This window comes from Oncorhynchus kisutch, linkage group LG15 (assembly GCF_002021735.2).
Source record: "Oncorhynchus kisutch isolate 150728-3 linkage group LG15, Okis_V2, whole genome shotgun sequence".
Lineage (NCBI taxonomy): Eukaryota > Metazoa > Chordata > Actinopteri > Salmoniformes > Salmonidae > Oncorhynchus > Oncorhynchus kisutch.
Window position 1 is genome coordinate 19062238 of NC_034188.2, and position 21897 is coordinate 19084134.

At 41.6% G+C, this 21897-nt stretch overlaps 1 protein-coding gene across 1 annotated transcript in view; it reads right to left on the reverse strand.

The window, feature by feature from the left end:
- mtmr7a (myotubularin related protein 7a) overlaps window positions 1-15132 on the reverse strand; it is a 41600-nt gene extending 26468 nt beyond the window's left edge. The window contains exons 1-5 of the mRNA XM_020502081.2: window positions 14932-15132; window positions 14289-14411; window positions 2321-2483; window positions 1706-1863; window positions 744-872 (exon numbers count right to left, since the gene is read on the reverse strand). Coding sequence (XP_020357670.1) covers window positions 744-872; window positions 1706-1863; window positions 2321-2483; window positions 14289-14411; window positions 14932-14955 — 597 coding nt within the window. The 5' untranslated portion in view covers window positions 14956-15132. The remainder of the gene's footprint in view (window positions 1-743; window positions 873-1705; window positions 1864-2320; window positions 2484-14288; window positions 14412-14931) is intronic.
- Window positions 15133-21897: the final 6765 nt, after the last annotated feature.

The window sequence follows — 21897 nt, forward strand, 5'->3', positions numbered from 1 at the left end:
GCACAACCCCCACCTGTGGACGTCAGGCCCTCATAACACCCTCATGGAGTCTGTTTCTGACCGTTTGAGCAGACACATGCACATTTGTGGCCTGCTGGAGGTCATTTTGCAGGGCTCTGGCAGTGCTCCCCCTGCTCCTCCTTGCACAAAGGCGGAGGTAGCGGTCCTGCTGATGGGTTGTTGCCCTCCTACGGCCTCCTCCACGTCTCCTGATGTACTGGCCTGTCTCCTGGTAGCGCCTCCATGCTCTGGACACTACGCTGACAGAAACAGCAAACCTTCTTGCCACAGCTCGCATTGATGTGCCATTCTGGATGAGCTGCACTACCTGAGCCATTTGTGTGGGTTGTAGACTCCGTCTAATGCTACCACTAGAGTGCAAGCACCGCCAGCATTCAAAAGTGACCAAAACATCAGCCAGGAAGCATAGGAACTGAGAAGTGGTCTGTGGTTATCACCTGCAGAACCACTCCTTTATTGGGGGTGTCTTGCTAATTGCCTATCATTTCACCTGTTGTCTATTCCATTTGCACAACAGCATGTGAAATGTATTGTCAATCAGTGTTGCTTCCTAAGTGGACAGTTTGATTTCACAGAAGTGTGATTGACTTGGAGTTACATTGTGTTGTTTAAGTGTTCCCTTTATTTTTTTGAGCAGTGTAATATATATAAATATATATATATATGAGAGAGAGAATATAAAAATATGCGTGGCCTGTTTTGAGAGATCTGTCAAGACTCACATGGTTTTCTTTGCAGTAGTATGACAACGTGGGAAATCGACCTCGGCTTCGGAATTTGGAACTCCCAACAATGACTGGGTGGGTGGCTGATTTTGGCACATACAGCTCAGCAGGATAAGTGTCACTCACCTGTTGGAAAATGACAACAAAAAAATCACCATTCATGCAGTGATATGGTTTGTACATAGTCAAAATACTATCTAGGTAAGAGATGGGCAACTTTGATGGGGATGGGGGCCACAAAACATCTGAACTCATCACGAGGGGCCGCAGTGGCTCGTGGGTGCAAACAGAGCCGTCCCTAACCTTTTGGATGCCCTAAGCAAAATTTAGTTGGACATAGCACACAAAAAACAGGGACCCATTTTGGCTCGTTTTTCTTTCTTTCTTTCTTTATTTTACTAGGCAAGTCAGTTAAGAACAAATTCTTATTTTCAATGATGGCCTAGGAACAGTGGGTTAACTGCCTGTTCAGGGGCAGAATGACAGATTTGTACCTTGTCAGCTTGGGGATTTGAACTTGCAACCTTCCGGTAACTAGTCCAACTCCCTAACCACTAGGCTACCCTGCCGCCCCAGGGAGCACCACTTTGAAAACTACTGGCTGAAATTATACAAAAGTTTGAGAGTGCATCTTTAATATGATATCTGAGTGAGAGTGACTTACAAAATCAATGTGGACTACCCGGTCCGTAATTCTACCATGATTACTACAAGTTTCGATAGCTGGCTAAACTAACTTATCAATCTAACAAATGCTAACTGACCTGAGCTAATTGAGTGGCTGTCAGTGACTGACATAAGAAGACAAAAATTGTTAATGCACAACCAAATTTTGAAATTTCACCTTGTGTATTCTACTATTCTAACTCTCAACAGTAAGTTGAGACACCAACGAGATCCTAAAAAAAAATTGCCAATTGGTCTCCTTGTAGGGTAATATGTGCATCTTGCGTACAGACCTTGTAGTCACGGTTAACTGGGGATAGAATCCAGAGGTGGTTGGGAACGCCCATTCTACTGTACTCAGCCTTGAGGCTGAGAAAGTCCCAGGCCTGTCCTCTCACCTCCTTGTCACTGTTAGCATGAAAGGAAAAGCAGTACAGCTCCTCATATCGCTCTGCAAGGCAAAACACAACAGTAATAACAACACTGACATAGCAAGGTTATTTCAGGTAGAGAGGGGGGTATGATCAGCAGTTGATTGATTGGAAAAGAGCATGTAGCACTCACGTTTACATAACGTCATGTAATACAACAACACAAGATTTATTTATGGAACAAAACAAGATGTGGTTATGGAATAAAACAAGATATCGTTATGGAACAAGACAAGATATCGTTATGGAACAAAACAAGATATCGTTATGGAACAAAACAAGATATCATTATGGAACAAAACAAGATATCGTTATGGAACAAAACAAGATATCGTTATGGAACAAAACAAGATATCGTTATGGAACAAAACAAGTTATTGTTATAGAACACAACAAGATATCGTTATTGAACAAAACAAGATATCGTTATGGAACTAAACAAGATAGCGTTATGGTAATGTCCATGTCAGCGTGCACCTGGTCGGGAGAGGCGCAGCAAGGAGACGTGCACATCATGGCAGTCCCTTTCCTGGGGGATGATAAACCGGAGGGCCTGGTAGTTCTTACAGTGGACGAGCAGAGGACTTCCTGTGGTGGTTGTAGCTTGTTTCTCCACACTGCACACTAAACTGTGCAGAACCTAGAGGGGTGAAGACAGCAGAGAACACAAGGCTCAGTAACCCCTTTCATATTTTCAAGGCACAATATTGCCCAATACTGGACTTTTTGTCCAAGGACCTTAGATGTTCTGTTTAAAGGGCAATGTGGCTCTGGAAGCCAAAACAGCCAAATACTCCTTCTAATCGTGAATCGATTCTCAATTGTGGTATGGTTCTAGAAACATAAAGCCCTCTACTTTGATATCACATCAAGATAATTGCACAAATGCAAAATATACACTCACCGTACATTGTTTGAACCGATTTTAACTCAGTTACAGTCAACAGTATTTTTCAGTGACAACATACAGTGCCTTGCGAAAGTATTCGGCCCCCTTGAACTTTGCGACCTTTTGCCACATGTCAGGCTTCAAACATAAAGATATAAAACTGTATTTTTTTGTGAAGAATCAACAACAAGTGGGACACAATCATGAAGTGGAACGACATTTATTGGATATTTCAAACTTTTTTAACAAATCAAAAACTGAAAAATTGGGCGTGCAAAATTATTCAGCCCCCTTAAGTTAATACTTTGTAGTGCCACCTTTTGCTGCGATTACAGCTGTAAGTCGCTTGGGGTATGTCTCTATCAGTTTTGCACATCGAGAGACTGCAAAACAGCTCGAGCTCAGTGAGGTTGGATGGAGAGCATTTGTGAACAGCAGTTTTCAGTTCTTTCCACAGATTCTCGATTGGATTCAGGTCTGGACTTTGACTTGGCCATTCTAACACCTGGATATGTTTATTTTTGAACCATTCCATTGTAGATTTTGCTTTATGTTTTGGATCAGTGTCTTGTTGGAAGACAAATCTCCGTCCCAGTCTCAGGTCTTTTGCAGACTCCATCAGGTTTTCTTCCAGAATGGTCCTGTATTTGGCTCCATCCATCTTCCCATCAATTTTAACCATCTTCCCTGTCCCTGCTGAAGAAAAGCAGGCCCAAACCATGATGCTGCCACCATCATGTTTGACAGTGGGGATGGTGTGTTCAGGGTGATGAGCTGTGTTGCTTTTACGCCAAACATAACGTTTTGCATTGTTGCCAAAATGTTCAATTTTGGTTTCATCTGACCAGAGCACCTTCTTCCACATGTTTGGTGTGTCTCCCAGGTGGCTTGTGGCAAACTTTAAACTACACTTTTTATGGATATCTTTAAGAAATGGCTTTCTTCTTGCCACTCTTCCATAAAGGCCAGATTTGTGCAATACACGACTGATTGTTGTCCTATGGACAGAGTCTCCCACCTCAGCTGTAGATCTCTGCAGTTCATCCAGAGTGATCATGGGCCTCTTGGCTGCATCTCTGATCAGTCTTCTCCTTGTATGAGCTGAAAGTTTAGAGGGACGGCCAGGTCTTGGTAGATTTGCAGTGGTCTGATACTCCTTCCATTTCAATATTATCGATTGCACAGTGCTCCTTGGGATGTTTAAAGCTTGGGAAATCTTTTTGTATCCAAATCCGGCTTTAAACTTCTTCACAACAGTATCTCGGACCTGCCTGGTGTGTTCCTTCATGATGCTCTCTGCGCTTTTAACGGACCTCTGAGACTATCACAGTGCAGGTGCATTTATACGGAGACTTGATTACACACAGGTGGTAGTGTGTTTTTTTATTGGTCACAGGGGAGGGTAGTGTGTTTTTTTATTGGTCACAGGGGAGGGTAGTATGGTTTTTATTGGTCACAGGGGAGGGTAGTATGGTTTTTATTGGTCACAAGGGAGGGTAGTATGGTTTTATTGGTCACAGGGAAGGGTAATATGGTTTTTATTGGTCACAGGGGAGGGTAGTATGGTTTTTATTGGTCACAGGGGAGGGTAGTATGGTTTTTATTGGTCACAGGGGAGGGTAGTATGGTTTTTATTGGTCACAGGGGAGGGTAGTATGGTTTTTATTGGTCACAGGGAAGGGTAATATGGTTTTTGTTGGTCACAGGGGAGGGTAGTATGGTTTTTATTGGTCACAGGGTAGGGTAGTATGGTTTTTATTGGTCACAGGGAAGGGTAATATGGTTTTTATTGGTCACAGGGGAGGGTAGTATGGTTTTTATTGGTCACAGGGAGGGTTGTGTGTTTTTTCCAGATTTCCATTCACTCTTTTAGAGCTTTTACGACACATTTCTTCATCTGCCTACATGCTCCTCCCATATATCAAGGTGCTTTGGTACTTCCCTTATGCACAAAACTTTCCATCCAGCCTTTTTATGTGAGTAAAGTAGCCTACATGTCTGATAAAAAATGTCACTACATCATGGGAAAGAATGCAGTTTATAAGGCTACAGAAGCAAGAAGTTATGATGAACTTCACATGGTGGTGAAAGTGCACAGTCATGCGGTTGATGCTCCTTTCAATAAATATTGATGTTCTTATTCTGGTGACATGATGATTGATGCTTGGCTGCCATTTGACAAATAATATCACACTTGAGTCCATAATAACCTCATCATGTAGTAGGCTATACCTGCACTGTATCCGCAACCTGTTGGCTAGACTGCACGTGCCAATACCAGAGTGGGAACATTCGCTATACATACACAATTTTTTTTGTGACAAAACCATCAGTACACCTAGAGTTGAAAATGTGATGTTAACCCATTTAACTTGTACTGTATTTTTTATTCTGCACATGGGAATGTAATGCAGGTTTCTGTGCAATTCCCTATTCAGGTAGGATGCAATTTTGAAACTTACATGTATTTATAATAATTTATTTTAACATTATTATATATCATTGTTATTATTGTAAGCCTATTTATTAATCGAAACCAGTTCTTTAAATAGGCAAAACCAGTTTTGTTTAATTCTGCTGAGACATTTTCATTGTCTAAATTAAATTTGATCGGTCTTCTAAATTGTGTGCTCCGTACTTAGTTTAAGATAGATAATAAGTAGCTCTGATGTCAAATAAATAACATTAGCCTAGTTCATTCATTTGTTGCATATGGCAGGCACTTGTTTTGTTTCATTCTGTTGAGCCATTTTCTTAGGCCAAATTAAATTCCAACTGTAATGCTGTGTTTGCTGCAATATAATAGCCTGCTCATATTTTTCCTTTAATTTACTTTTGATATTACCCTGATAAAGTTTAGAAACTTTTGTGAAGGTTTGGTGTGGTGTGGATATTATTAAGATTTAGCTACTGCAAGCATATGATATGAAGGCGGTGTGCAACAGCGCGTCAACTGATTCCGACAGTTAAACTTGAGGTGAGGAAGAATGTTTCAGGCATACCAGAGTTACTCCTATAATCTATAACAATATGCTTATTTTTATACAAAATATTCCGATACGAATTAGCCTCCTTATGTACATCTATATCTGTGTAGCAGACGCAGTAGCCATCTGACATAAAGAAATGCATGTCGGTTTCGTAGCATGCCACTGGCATATCTTATTGCTCTCTCTATCTCTCTGGAGATAGGCCTTCTCTTCCACACCGATCTTGACAAACCATTTCTGTACGGACCTCACTTTGTGCACAGGGGCATTGTCATGCTGAAACAGCAAAGGGCCTTCCCCAAAATGTTGCCACAAAGTTGGAAGCACAGGATCGTATAGAATGTCATTGTATGCTGTAGCATTAAAATGTACCTTCACTGGAACTAAGGAGCCTAGCCCGAACAATGAAAAACAGCCCCAGACCATTATTCCTCCTCCACCAGACTTTACAGTGGGCACTATGGTAGCATTCTCCTAGCATCCGCCAAACAAAGATTTGGCCGTTGGGCTGCCAGATGGTGAAGCGTGATTAATCAATCTAGAGAATATGTTTCCACTGTTCCAGAGTCCAATGGCGGAGAGCTTTACACCATTCCAGCCGAAGCATGGCATTACAAATGGTGATCTTAGGCTTGTGTGCGGCTGCTCGGACATGGAAACCCTTTTCATGAAGCTACCGACGTACAGTTATTGTGCTGACATTGCTTCCAGAGGCAGTTTGGAATTCAGTAGTGAGTATTACAACTGAGGACAGACGATTTTTACACGCTACGTGTTTCAGCACTCGGCGGTCCCTTTCTGTGAGCTTGTGTGGCCTACCACTTTGCAGCTGAGCCATTGTTGCTGCTAGACATTTCCACTTCACAATAACAGCACTTGCAGTTGATCGGGGCAGCTCTAGCAGGCAGAAATTGAATGAACTGACTTGTTGGAAAGGTGGCGGTGCCACGTTGAAAGTCACTGAGCTCTTCAGTAAGAACATTCTACTGCCAATGTTTGTCTATTTTTATTTTATTTTATTTATTTTACCTTTATTTAACCAGGTAGGCAAGTTGAGAACACCTTTATTTAACCAGGTAGGCAAGTTGAGAACAAGTTCTCATTTACAATTGCGACCTGGCCAAGATAAAGCAAAGCAGTTCGACAGATAAAACGACACAGAGTTACACATGGAGTAAAAACAAACATACAGTCAATAATGCAGTATAAACAAGTCTATATACAATGTGAGCAAATGAGGTGAGAAGGGAGGTAAAGGCAAAAAAGGCCATGATGGCAAAGTAAATACAATATAGCAAGTAAAATACTGGAATGGTAGTTTTGCAATGGAAGAATGTGCAAAGTAGAAATAAAAAATAATGGGGTGCAAAGGAGCAAAATAAATAAATTAATTAAAATTAAATACAGTTGGGAAAGAGGTAGTTGTTTGGGCTAAATTATAGGTGGGCTTTCTACAGGTGCAGTAATCTGTGAGCTGCTCTGACAGTTGGTGCTTAAAGCTAGTGAGGGAGATAAGTGTTTCCAGTTTCAGAGATTTTTGTAGTTCGTTCCAGTCATTGGCAGCAGAGAACTGGAAGGAGAGGCGGCCAAAGAAAGAATTGGTTTTGGGGGTGACTAGAGAGATATACCTGCTGGAGCGTGTGCTACAGGTGGGAGATGCTATGGTGACCAGCGAGCTGAGATAAGGGGGGACTTTACCTAGCAGGGTCTTGTAGATGACATGGAGCCAGTGGGTTTGGCGACGAGTATGAAGCGAGGGCCAGCCAACGAGAGCGTACAGGTCGCAATGGTGGGTAGTATATGGGGCTTTGGTGATAAAACGGATTGCACTGTGATAGACTGCATCCAATTTGTTGAGTAGGGTATTGGAGGCTATTTTGTAAATGACATCGCCAAAGTCGAGGATTGGTAGGATGGTCAGTTTTACAAGGGTATGTTTGGCAGCATGAGTGAAGGATGCTTTGTTGCGAAATAGGAAGCCAATTCTAGATTTAACTTTGGATTGGAGATGTTTGATATGGGTCTGGAAGGAGAGTTTACAGTCTAACCAGACACCTAAGTATTTGTAGTTGTCCACGTATTCTAAGTCAGAGCCGTCCAGAGTAGTGATGTTGGACAGGCGGGTAGGTGCAGGTAGCGATCGGTTGAAGAGCATGCATTTAGTTTTACTTGTATTTAAGAGCAATTGGAGGCCACGGAAGGAGAGTTGTATGGCATTGAAGCTTGCCTGGAGGGTTGTTAACACAGTGTCCAAAGAAGGGCCGGAAGTATACAGAATGGTGTCGTCTGCGTAGAGGTGGATCAGGGACTCACCAGCAGCAAGAGCGACCTCATTGATGTATACAGAGAAGAGAGTCGGTCCAAGAATTGAACCCTGTGGCACCCCCATAGAGACTGCCAGAGGTCCGGACAGCAGACCCTCCGATTTGACACACTGAACTCTATCAGAGAAGTAGTTGGTGAACCAGGCGAGGCAATCATTTGAGAAACCAAGGCTGTCGAGTCTGCCGATGAGGATATGGTGATTGACAGAGTCGAAAGCCTTGGCCAGATCAATGAATACGGCTGCACAGTAATGTTTCTTATCGATGGCGGTTAAGATATCGTTTAGGACCTTGAGCGTGGCTGAGGTGCACCCATGACCAGCTCTGAAACCGGATTGCATAGCAGAGAAGGTATGGTGAGATTCGAAATGGTCGGTAATCTGTTTGTTGACTTGGCTTTCGAAGACCTTAGAAAGGCACGGTAGGATAGATATAGGTCTGTAGCAGTTTGGGTCAAGAGTGTCCCCCCCTTTGAAGAGGGGGATGACCGCAGCTGCTTTCCAATCTTTGGGAATCTCAGACGACACGAAAGAGAGGTTGAACAGGCTAGTAATAGGGGTGGCAACAATTTCGGCAGATAATTTTAGAAAGAAAGGGTCCAGATTGTCTAGCCCGGCTGATTTGTAGGGGTCCAGATTTTGCAGCTCTTTCAGAACATCAGCTGAATGGATTTGGGAGAAGGAGAAATGGGGAAGGCTTGGGCGAGTTGCTGTTGGGGGTGCAGTGCTGTTGTCCGGGGTAGGAGTAGCCAGGTGGAAAGCATGGCCAGCCGTAGAAAAATGCTTATCGAAATTCTCAATTATGGTGGATTTATCAGTGGTGACAGTGTTTCCTATCTTCAGTGCAGTGGGCAGCTGGGAGGAGGTGTTCTTATTCTCCATGGACTTTACAGTGTCCCAGAACTTTTTTGAGTTAGTGTTGCAGGAAGCAAATTTCTGCTTGAAAAAGCTAGCCTTGGCTTTTCTAACTGCCTGTGTATAATGATTTCTAGCTTCCCTGAACAGCTGCATATCACGGGGGCTGTTCGATGCTAATGCAGAACGCCATAGGATGTTTTTGTGTTGGTTAAGGGCAGTCAGGTCTGGGGAGAACCAAGGGCTATATCTGTTCCTGGTTCTAAATTTCTTAAATGGGGCATGTTTATTTAAGATGGTTAGGAAGGCATTTAAAAAAAATATCCAGGCATCCTCTACTGACGGGATGAGATCAATATCCTTCCAGGATACCCCGGCCAGGTCGATTAGAAAGGCCTGCTCGCAGAAGTGTTTCAGGGAGCGTTTTACAGTGATGAGTGGAGGTCGTTTGACCGCTGACCCATTACGGATGCAGGCAATGAGGCAGTGATCGCTGAGATCTTGGTTGAAGACAGCAGAGGTGTATTTAGAGGGGAAGTTGGTTAGGATGATATCTATGAGGGTGCCCGTGTTTAAGGTTTTGGGGAGGTACCTGGTAGGTTCATTGATTATTTATGTGAGATTGAGGGCATCAAGTTTAGATTGTAGGATGGCTGGGGTGTTAAGCATGTTCCAGTTTAGGTCGCCTAGCAGCACGAACTCTGAAGATAGATGGGGGGCAATCAGTTCACATATGGTGTCCAGAGCACAGCTGGGGGCAGAGGGTGGTCTATAGCAGGCGGCAACGGTGAGAGACTTGTTTTTAGAGAGGTGGATTTTTAAAAGTAGAAGTTCAAATTGTTTGGGTACAGACCTGGATAGTAGGACAGAACTCTGCAGGCTATCTTTGCAGTAGATTGCAACACCGCCCCCTTTGGCAGTTCTATCTTGTCTGAAAATGTTGTAGTTTGGAATTAAAATGTCTGAGTTTTTGGTGGTCTTCCTAAGCCAGGATTCAGACACAGCTAGAACATCCGGGTTGGCAGAGTGTGCTAAAGCAGTGAATAGAACAAACTTAGGGAGGAGGCTTCTAATGTTAACATGCATGAAACCAAGGCTATTACGGTTACAGAAGTCGTCAAAAGAGAGCGCCTGGGGAATAGGAGTGGAGCTAGGCACTGCAGGGCCTGGATTCACCTCTACATCGCCAGAGGAACATAGGAGGAGTAGAATAAGGGTACGGCTAAAAGCTATGAGAATTGGTCGTCTAGAACGTCTGGAACATAGAGTAAAAGGAGGTTTCTGGGGGCGATAAAATAGCATCAAGGTATAATGTACAGACAAATGTATGGTAGGATGTGAATACAGTGGAGGTAAACCTAGGTATTGAGTGATGAAGAGAGAGATATTGTCTCTAGAAACATCGTTGAAACCAGGAGATGTCATTGCATGTGTGGGTGGTGGAACTAATAGGTTGGATAAGGTATAGTGAGCAGGACTAGAGGCTCTACAGTGAAATAAGCCAATAAACACTAACCAGAACAGAAATGGACAAGACATATTGACATTAAGGAGAGGCATGCTTAGTCGAGTGATCAAAAGGGTCCGGTGAGTGGAGAGGTTGGTTGGTGATTTAGACAGCTAGCCAGGGCATCGGTAGCAAGCTAGCATAGGATGGAGGTCTGTTGTTAGCCACCTCCTGCGCTCCGTCAGTAGATTAGTGGGGTTCCGTGTGGTAGAGGGGATCAATCCAAATCACACAACAACAACAAAAATAAAAACAATAGATATAGTTATAGAGGCCCAAGAAGAAAACATAATAATAATAATAAAAAATAGAAAAAAAATTGTCCGATTGTCTATTCAGATAGCAGCCGGTAAAACAGCTAACGGTTAGCAGGCCGCAGATGGGCGTTCAGGTAACGTCGCGACGGAGGAGCCAGCCGAATAACTCCTTCGGGTAGATAACGTCGGCAGTCCAGTTGTGAAGGCCCGGTGGGGCTCCGCGAAGGCAGCAAAACGGGTCCGGATAGGCGACTGCAGCCCAGGTGCGATTGATGGAACTCAGGAGTGATTGCCGGAGCTTGCTAGCTCCGGAACAATTGATGTTTGCTCCGGAATCGACGAAGGCCGATAGTCACACGGATAGCAGCTAGCTAGCTGTGAGATCCGGGCATGAATGTCCAGAGAGCAGTCGAAATCCAGGGACATGGAGAGAAAAATTGGTCTGGTATGCTCCTCTCCGAGCCGCGCTGCGCCGTACAGAACTGGCGATAGACTTTCGAGCCAAAGGATAGCCGATGACCACAAACCGTGGTTAGCTGAACACCAACGACTTGCCAGTAAAGGAGCCAACTAGCTTCTGAACTAGCTTCTGGATTAGCTTCTGGCTAGTTTCAGGCCAGCCTCCTGGAGTTTCTGGCTAGCTTCTTGGAGGATTACAGATCTGAGGTAAATAATACTTTTTTATAAATATACATTGGTGAGGCGGGTTGCAGGAGAGTGTTTTGAAGATGAGTTGATGGAAAATAAAAATAAAATGTATGTGAAAAAGTTGTAAATATATATATATACAGGACACGACAAGACGAGGACAAAAGACGTTTGAACTGCTATGCCACCTTGGAGATATGAGATTGCACGGGTGTGGATGAAATAGCAGAATCCACTAATTTGAACAGGTGTCCACATACTTTTGTATATATAGTGTATATTGAAAGAATATATGAAAGCAACATTCAATGACTTTACTGAGTTACAGTTCATATAAGGAAATAAGTCAAATTAAATAAACTCATTAGGCCCTAATGTATGGATTTCACATGACTGGGCAGGGGCACAGCCATGGGTGTGTCTGGGAACCAGGCCCATCCATTGGGGAGCCAGGCCCAGCTAGTCAGAATGAGTTTTTCCCCAAAAAAGGGCTATATTACAGACAGAAATACTCATCAGTTTCATCAGCTGTCCAGGTAGCTGGTCTCAGAAGATCCCGCAGGTGAAGAAGCTGGATGTGGAGGTCCTGGCCTGGCGTGGTTACATGTGGTCTGCGGTTGTGAGGCCGCATATGGAATCATGTAGTACCCAAAATAGTGTCAAGTGTTATATTTTTATTTGAGATTCTTCAAAGTAGCCACCCTTTGCCTTGATGACAGCTTTGCACACTCTTGACATTCTCTCAACCAGCTTCATGAGGAATGCTTTTCTGATAGTTTTGAAGGAGTTCCCACATATGGGGATTACTTGTTGGCTGCTTTTCCTTCACTCTGCGGTCCAACTGATCCCAAACCCTCTCAATTGGGTTGAGGTCGGGTGATATTGGAGGCCAGGTCATCTGATGCAGCACTCCATCACTCTCCTTCCTGTTCAAATAGTCCTTACACAGCCTGGAGGGGTGTTTCGAGTCATTGTCCTGTTGAAAAATAAATGATAGTCCCACTAAGAGCAAACCAAATGGGATGGCGTATGCTGTGGTAGCCATGCTGCCTAAGTGTGCTTTAAATTCTAAATAAATCACTGACAGTGTCACCAGCAAAGCACCCCCACACCATCACACCTCTTCCTCCATGCTTCACGGTGGGAACCACAGATGCCGAGATTGTCCTTTCACCTACTCTGCGTCTCACAAAGACACGGTGGTTGGAACCAAAAATCTCAAATTTGGACTCATCAGACCAAAGGAGAGATTTCCGCGGATCTAATGTCAATTGCTATGTTTCTTGGCACAAGCAAGTCTCTTATTATTATTGGTGTCCTTGAGTAGTTGTATCTTTTCAGCAATTTGACCATGAAGGCTGATTCAGGCAGTCTCCTCTAAACAGTTGATGGTGAGATGTGTCTATTACTTGAACTCTGTGAAGCATTTATTTGAGCTGCAATCTGAGGTGCAGTGAACTCTAATGAACTTATCCTCTGCAGCAAAGGTATTTCTGGGTCTTCCATTCCTGTGGCAGTCCTAATGAGAGCCAGTTTCATCATAGCGCTTGATGGTTTTTGCAACTGCACTTGAAGAAACTTTCATAGTTCTTGACATTTTCCGAATTGACTGACCTTCATGACTTAATGTAATGATGGACTGTCGTTTCTCTTTGCTTATTTGAGCTGTTCTTGCCATAATATGGACTTGGTCTCTAACCAAATAGAGCTATATTCTGTGTACCACCCCTACCTTGTCACAACACAACTGATTGGCTCAAATGCATTAATAAGGAAAGAAATTCCACAAGGCACACCTGTTAATCGAAATGCATTCCAGGTGACTAACTCATGAAGCTGATTGAGAGAATGCCAAGAGTGTGTAAAGCTGTCATCAAGGCAAAGGGTGGCTACTTTGACAAATAAAATAAATCAATCAATCCAAACTGTGCAGAGGCAATTTGGTGAATGGAAAGAGACATCTGTTATAAAACACCAAAAAGTTGAATGACAGTCAGAGATTGTCAAATCAAGCCTTCCATACTGGATAGACTACAGGGTAGGGAGGGCTGTGTTTTTTGTTTGTCCAGATTAACAACCTATTTATTGTGGTGTTGAAAACGCAAAACATGTCAATACGTTTTTTTTATTGGTTGTGTAGTGCATTGGCACAAAAATCTGTTGGTGGAAAATGTGTTGCATGTATTTATTATAAATTACAAATATGGCATCAAATTGCTGAAAATCGAATTTCTTCCGAGCTGATCTTTGTCCACAACCGGCTCTGATAGTGAAGTAATGAAACAGGTTTTCGGCGAACCCTTAACCTTCTGGCCCGTACATATCCCTGCGTGGCATTGACTGTGCCACAAAATCAAAGTAGATATCCATGTTTATAAATACAGGGTTGCTACACTTATTGTTATTTGTGGTCATAAAACATTATTTTGGGTTAATTATATGAGGGGGGAGGGTGTTCAATTTATTTTACAGTACAAGGGGAGGGTTATGTGAAAATATTTTTTATGTTGGGGAGTGGGTTGCATTTTGGTTTAATGACACCTTGAGTTGGACCAGCTACCCCTCCATGCATCCCCCCTCCCCCCCAATAAAATCCCTAACATGGAAATATGGCGGTGTGGGAACCTTAAACCTAGCCCTATTAATGTGTGTAGTTATTTAACCTTCCGTTTTTTTAAATAAATGATTTCTCACCGATATGAAAGACACTTCCTTGTTTCCAAAACCGTACCACAAGCGATACGTGTACAGGTTTAGAGCAGGCGCTTATCAAAACTCCCCTGGTCAGAAGCTACTATGCACAATAGCAGCTAAAGGTAGTTAGCTTCTATGAGTGGGGATAGGAACATTAGTGCTGCCAATGTGATACTATTGTATTGCACAAACCAAAATGATGCAGGACCGGGACTTCCACATTTCATTACGTATTGTTGCAGAAGGCTATATCAAATATCGTATCAGACTGGAGCAGCCTACCCATGTTTCTGTACGGATCTCACTCTCATTCTCCACAAAGATGGTGTGAGTGGCTGTCAGGTACAAAGTGCCCACTGAGGCTCTTCTGGAGGAGATTTTGTCAATCAGTCTGACTTTCTCAACCTGGGACAGGACAGATGGAGTAAAATAAACACACTGTGGAGAAATGGAACATGCATAACATAGGCCTATCTCTTTAATATGTAATATATAATCATCATAATAGGACTACAATAATTATTGTTTTGAACACTGTAAAGAAATAAAGTATATGTGGTTTGCCGACATAGGCGACGACATTTGAGTTTCTCATGATCAATAAAATATCAGATTACATGCAATATTAAATTGTTATTACACACTGATAAAATGTTGGCCAGTCAGCAGCATAGGTAAGTAACACTGTGGGGTGAACGGCAACTACAGCATACGTGGCCACATTTGACAGTCCCCTTTCCCTTATTATAACAAATCATGTATTTTATAGTGGTTCCAGTCTTACTGATATTTAATGCAAAACACTATGTATTTATAACAGTTGCTATGGGCTAGGGGGCAAAATACAAAGTGTAAATCTGAAACATCGAGGCCGGGTAGAATAAATTGACAATTGCATTAGTCATTAGTGCGGAATACGGTTTACCTTAGGCAGTCGGATGTGCTCCATCACTGTGGAACATAACAGCCAAGATGACTGCAACTGAACAGGCAACAATATTACACTACACTAAATTGGCGGATTAGTATTAATTCCTGTCGCATTTTACGCATTATATACTCAGCGATACTCAGCCATGGTCTTCTTCCTCCAGCGGTGCAGCCTATGAATATTGCTCTGCGTGGTCCTAAAGCCCATCCTTTCATATATCGCAACAAAAAGTTTCAACGAATAAAAATAAGGCTATAATCACAATCGACTTGGAATAAATGGTAGGCTATTGTAATGTTAATGTAAACCTGTTGTTAGGTATGCCCAGGTTTAATGGGTGAATCTGTAATTGCTACATTCATTTTTGGACATAAATTAATGATTTGTACCCATCGATTCTTGAAGAATATAACTTATAAATAAATGCCTCATGAGCTTACTAAAACTGTCATAACCCACAATAAAAGTTTATGCTACTCCAATGTTTGTAAACAAAGTACATGTAAACAAACACTATATACCATCAAAACATGGTTAAAACTATAATTGTGCTATCATGGATGGTCAGTCCTTGCATCCATAGGTGTCTATACATTTGAGAGTGGTTTCATTTCACCATCTCCATCCCTCAGCTTTTTACCACAACAGGAGTGATTTGTTATTGTTCCAACTACTGATTGCCGCTTTAAATTGACGTTTCCATCAGAAGGCTATCTATTTTTTGTTCACCTGACTGTTCACTGACTTTTACATACCTGTATGTCGCTGATAACTGAGCTCTCACAACAATACATGTTGCCCTGTGCCCTCCCCTCCTGGCTCCTGCATATGTAAATATTTTTTTTAAACGTATCTAAAAGTCCACCTTTCCTTCTACGTCAGAGCAGCACGTGGTTGGGGGTGTGCTACATTCTCCAATAAGAGCTGCTGTCCCGATTGGACATTTCTGTCCAGCCTGGAATCGCTAAAAGTAAGTGTCTGGCAGCACACTAACATCTAACTTTTAACTAAACTAACATCTAACTTAAAACTAAAATATATAAATGGAAGGTACACTATTGCAAGTAATTTCAAAGCTATATGGAGAGTTTAAGAGTATTTTATCAGGGAGTGGCATCTTGAAGCTTTGGATAGTTTGGATAATTTATTGAATAATGAATTATGTGGTTCCACATCTCATGTGTATTTAAACTAGAGTACGTTAATTTAGTAGGCTATATTTAATTACTCAGAATGTTTCTTAAAAATACACATTACACAGTTATAGGCTAATAACTGCTATAACTGTCTCTATGCACGCTTGTATGGAAACAATTTGGCAGTGATGTACAGTTATCTATTCTAAAATGTGTAGCCTATGTACCATCATATGTTAAAGATCAATGCATTATAGCCTATGGTTACAGAACTGTTTGATAGTGTATGGACATAATACAGTACCTTGCAGTTTGCTGGCTTCATTGCACATTTTCTACATTCGTTTTATTTTCAAGCTTTGCTGCACTTATGCCAATTGTGTGCTGTGCAGTTACATTGGCATAAATAAACACTTCACTCAGATACGTGATGTTTCATTAACTTTCAATAAGAGCACAAGTTCAGCAAAAATGTATCTTACTTTTTAGTGTTGCACCCCAACCCCCAAACCAGAGAGAGACCGTTGACACACCTTAGATCATATACATTTAGGTTGACCATTTTGAAAATGATCAGTTCTGCATGTGTAGCCTACATGTGTGCCCTATACAGTGTTGGGGAAGCTACTCTGAAAATATAGTTTACCAAGCTACCAATTACTTCACACTGGAAGAAGTTGAGCTAAACTAAAGCTACCATTAAGAAAAATATAGTTTAATTAACTAAAGTTACTCTGAAAAATCCAAACTACTTTGGGAAAAATTATCATATGAAAATCTGAAATGTCATAGAATAGAAAATGGTAGATCACTGGAGTCAGATGTTAAGAGAATGTGTAATTTGGCCTATTAAACACAAAAAATATGTTTCAAATGAGAATTAGGCCGGTCTGATGCTGAAAACGAAAGGAAATTGTTGTCTACTTCACCCATATTTTATTTTCTCAAAAGAAAGTAGTGTGTAGTTCAAGTAGTTAGTTACATCGCTATATGGCAAAACAGTAATTAACTATAGAAAACACTACCAAGATTTGAATTTAGCCACCAAGCTACAGCAAGCATCTAATTACATTACTAGTTGAACCACATGTAACTCACTACTCCACAACACTGGTCCTATAGCTGTACTCAATGGGATCTCATGTATAAGAATGTCCAGGGCAAGTTCAATTAATTTGTTATGAGATTCAGTCAATCTGATAGTTGCCTACTGCATCACATGGGCCTGGATGCCTGATAGCTGAAATGTAGCCATCCATTTTACACTTTGTATAATATGTTATGGGATATATTTATTAGTTACCATGGATAGAGAAAAGTATTTTGCAGTGTTAGGGTCAATTCCATTTAAATTCCAGTCAACTCAAAAAGTGAACCAATCTCCAATTCAAATTCAAAAATTTCATAAATGAAAAGCATTGCAGAGAATTTTAACTGGAATGGAATTGACCCCAACCCTGCGCTTTTGAGCTCCATTCATTAAAAGTTTTTCCAGAGAAGTTGAAAAGTTTCGCCAAGATTTAATGAATGGATATATCCTTATGCTGTTTTACTCTTGATGCAAGACCATCTGTTGCAGGACATCAAAGAGCTAGAGGATCAATAAAACAGTTCAGTTAAACTAAGCAGAAGTGATTGACTTACTGATGCTTGGCAGCCCTCCTTCTGATATCTGGTCATGCATTCAGGAATCAAACAGCCCGGGCCATACTCATACAAATAAACACCTCTCAACCACTAACACTGACTCTGGAAGTAAAACAGACAACATACAGTAGTACCTATCTATGTTATTCTTTGATACTATCTATGTTATTCTTTGATACTATCTATGTTGTTCTTTCTCCGATACCTGTGGTATAGCCTACATTTGAGAGGAATTCATTACAGTAGCTAGGTTTCCATCCAATTGGCGACAGATTTTCATGTGAATAATTTAAAATATGCATAAAAACATGTGCCTTTTCTCACCAGAAATGTTTAGATCAAATTGACTTGTTGCTGATTAAATTGTGTGCATGATGACGTAGTGCACATAACAATACCTTTTGTGATTAAATTCCCATGTACCGAATAAATAATACAAATGGGTTTCCATCACATTTTCATTAAAAAAAAAATGTTATATAGCGAGTGTGCCCACTGGTATTGGCACGTACGCTCTAGCCAACAGCTTGCAGATACAGTGTGTTTATGGCCTACATGATGAGACTATTCTGGATAAAAGTGCAAGATCATAATTGATTTCATCTGTAGCCTAATAAACTGCTCGCTTTCCCGACAGAGTCGTAGTGGGAGGACCACACATGTCATCTTGTGACTCTTACTTCGATATGATTGTTATTATATCAATATTTCTCGCATAATTACTTTTACTGACACAAAAGGATCCCATCTTGTCTAGCAGAATTAGTTTTGTCGACATTTGGAAAGTTAACCAACACATTTTCTGTTTCCATCAGGCCTGTCTTGTCCGAAATGTACTTTACTCACTTAAAACAGTTGGATGGAAACCTGGGCCCAGATTCACACAACATTCTTAAGACATTTCTTCTTAACTACCATTTTTTCCTTAACTATCGACTTATGACTAAAGTTAAGCAAAGTTGACATTCCTCAAAAAGGTTATTGGAAATGTTCTTGCGCTATTGATCATTTCTTTCTCCTTAAGCAAAGAGTTAAGAAATAATGTGATTCTAGAAAATAAAGTTATTAGATTTGTTCTTAATTCCATGATAGCTAAACCCTTGTTTTAAACTCTGGGCAGTGAGAGAATAAGCTCATAAAAGCAATTGAACATGTTTAATTCACACAAACTTCATCTGAAAGTTTCAATATTGATTATTGTAAACCCAGAACATGATTTAGAACAGTAATCTCAGTCAGAAATATGCTAACATGATTTCCATTTCTAGCGAGATAGCTTGTTAAACTGGTTGCCTAGCAACAAACAACTTAATAAGATTCACAAGAAGATATTTGAGAAGTTCATAAGAAAATCACGAAATCTTAAGATGTTGAGGAATTGCACTTACGAACTTCTTATTTTTTTGCATAAGAATAAGCTTCTTAAGTTTTTGCATAAGCTTCTTAAGTTTTTGCATAAGAAAAATCTGGGCCCTGGTTAGTCACTCGTATTTGTAAACTTTTGTATTGTGTGTATTGTTATTGTATTGCTAGATATTACTTACTGTTGGAGCTAGAAGCATAATCATTTTGCTGCATCTGCTGTAACATCAGCAAATCTGCGTAATAATAAATAAGCTTTGATTTGGTTTGATTTAGGAGTACAGAAATCAGTGGTAGATATGTCAAACGTTTAGATTCCATTGTTTGGTTTGCATGGTGGAGTTTTGTGTTGGTTCACTTTCATAGGACTAATGGTATTAAAAATTAGAGTTATGTAGTATTTTCTTTATTTTATTGTGTTGGGACGTGACTTTCATTAATCTGATGACTTTTATTTATTCAATCCACTAACAATGTTTAATTGCTACTCAATTAAATTAATCATGTAACAATGAACTCATTTGGAATTTGGGGCAGCACGGAATAAGTTGTTTACAGAGTTACCTTCTCCTGAATTAAGCTCTAAAGATACAGCTGAAGTCTGAAGTTTACATACACTTAGGTTGGAGTCATTAAAACTCATTTTTCAACCACTCCACAAATTTCTTGTTAATTAACATTCTATAGTTTTGGAAAGTCGGTTAGGACATCTACTTTGTGCATGACCCATGTCATTTTCCCAACAATTGTTTACAGGCATATTATTTCACTTATAATTCATTGTATCACAATTCCAGTGCGTCAGAAGTTTACATACTGTCACGCCCTGACCTTAGAGAGACTTTTTATCAAATCAAATCAAATCAAATTTATTTATATAGCCCTTCGTACATCAGCTGATATCTCAAAGTGCTGTACAGAAACCCAGCCTAAAACCCCAAACAGCAAGCAATGCAGGTGTAGAAGCACGGTGGCTAGGAAAAACTCCCTAGAAAGGCCAATACCTAGGAAGAAACCTAGAGAGGAACCAGGCTATGTGGGGTGGCCAGTCCTTTTCTGGCTGAGCCGGGTGGAGATTATAACAGAACATGGCCAAGATGTTCAAATGTTCATAAATGACCAGCATGGTCGAATAATAATAAGGCAGAACAGTTGAAACTGGAGCAGCAGCACAGTCAGGTGGAAGTTGAAACTGGAGCAGCAGCATGGCCAGGTGGACTGGGGACAGCAAGGAGTCATCATGTCAGGTAGTCCTGGGGCATGGTCCTAGGGCTCAGGTCAGTTGAAACTGGAACAGCAGCATGGCCAGGTGGACTGGGGACAGCAAGGAGTCATCATGTCAGGTAGTCCTGGGGCATGGTCCTAGGGCTCAGGTCCTCCGAGAGAGAGAAAGAAAGAGAGAAGGAGAGAATTAGAGAACGCACACTTAGATTCACACAGGACATCGAATAGGACAGGAGAAGTACTCCAGATATAACAAACTGACCCCAGCCCCCCGACACATAAACTACTGCAGCATAAATACTGGAGGCTGAGACAGGAGGGGTCAGGAGACACTGTGGCCCCATCCGAGGACACCCCCGGACAGGGCCAAACAGGAAGGATATAACCCCACCCACTTTGCCAAAGCACAGCCCCCACACCACTAGAGGGATATCTTCAACCACCAACTTACCATCCTGAGACAAGGCTGAGTATAGCCCACAAAGATCTCCGCCACGGCACAACCCAAGGGGGGGGCGCCAACCCAGACAGGATGACCACAACAGTGAATCAACCCACTCAGGTGACGCACCCCCTCCAGGGACGGCATGAGAGAGCCCCAGCAAGCCAGTGACTCAGCCCCTGTAATAGGGTTAGAGGCAGAGAATCCCAGTGGAAAGAGGGGAACCGGCCAGGCAGAGACAGCAAGGGCGGTTCGTTGCTCCAGAGCCTTTCCGTTCACCTTCCCACTCCTGGGCCAGACTACACTCAATCATATGACCCACTGAAGAGATGAGTCTTCAGTAAAGACTTAAATGTTGAGACCGAGTTTGCGTCTCTGACATGGGTAGGCAGACCGTTCCATAAAAATGGAGCTCTATAGGAGAAAGCCCTGCCTCCAGCTGTTTGCTTAGAAATTCTAGGGACAATTAGGAGGCCTGCATCTTGTGACCGTAGCGTACGTGTAGGTATGTACGGCAGGACCAAATCAGAGAGATAGGTAGGAGCAAGCCCATGTAATGCTTTGTAGGTTAGCAGTAAAACCTTGAAATCAGCCCTTGCTTTGACAGGAAGCCAGTGTAGAGAGGCTAGCACTGGAGTAATATGATCAAATTTTTTGGTTCTAGTCAGGATTCTAGCAGCCGTATTTAGCACTAACTGAAGTTTATTTAGTGCTTTATCCGGGTAGCCGGAAAATAGAGCATTGCAGTAGTCTAACCTAGAAGTGACAAAAGCATTTATTTCTCTATTTGGTTAGGTCTGGATGCGATTTGGGTGGGCAATCTAGTTTTTCTATTTCTTTGTTGTCTATCATTGTCTCTGATTGGTGATCATACTTAGGCAGCCTTTTTTCCACCTTTAGTTTGTGTGATCTTGTTTGTGAGTAGTTGCTTTCTGCACTGCATGTAGCTATACGTTCGTTTTTGTATTTTGTTGATTTTCGGTGTCATTTAAATAAAAGTCAAATGTACGCCCACCACACTGCACCTTGGTCCAATCCATCTCTAAACGATCTTGACACATACACTAAATTGACTGTGCCTTTAAACAGCTTGGAAAAATCCAGAAAATGATGTCATGGCTTTAGAAGCTTCTGATAGGCGAATTAACA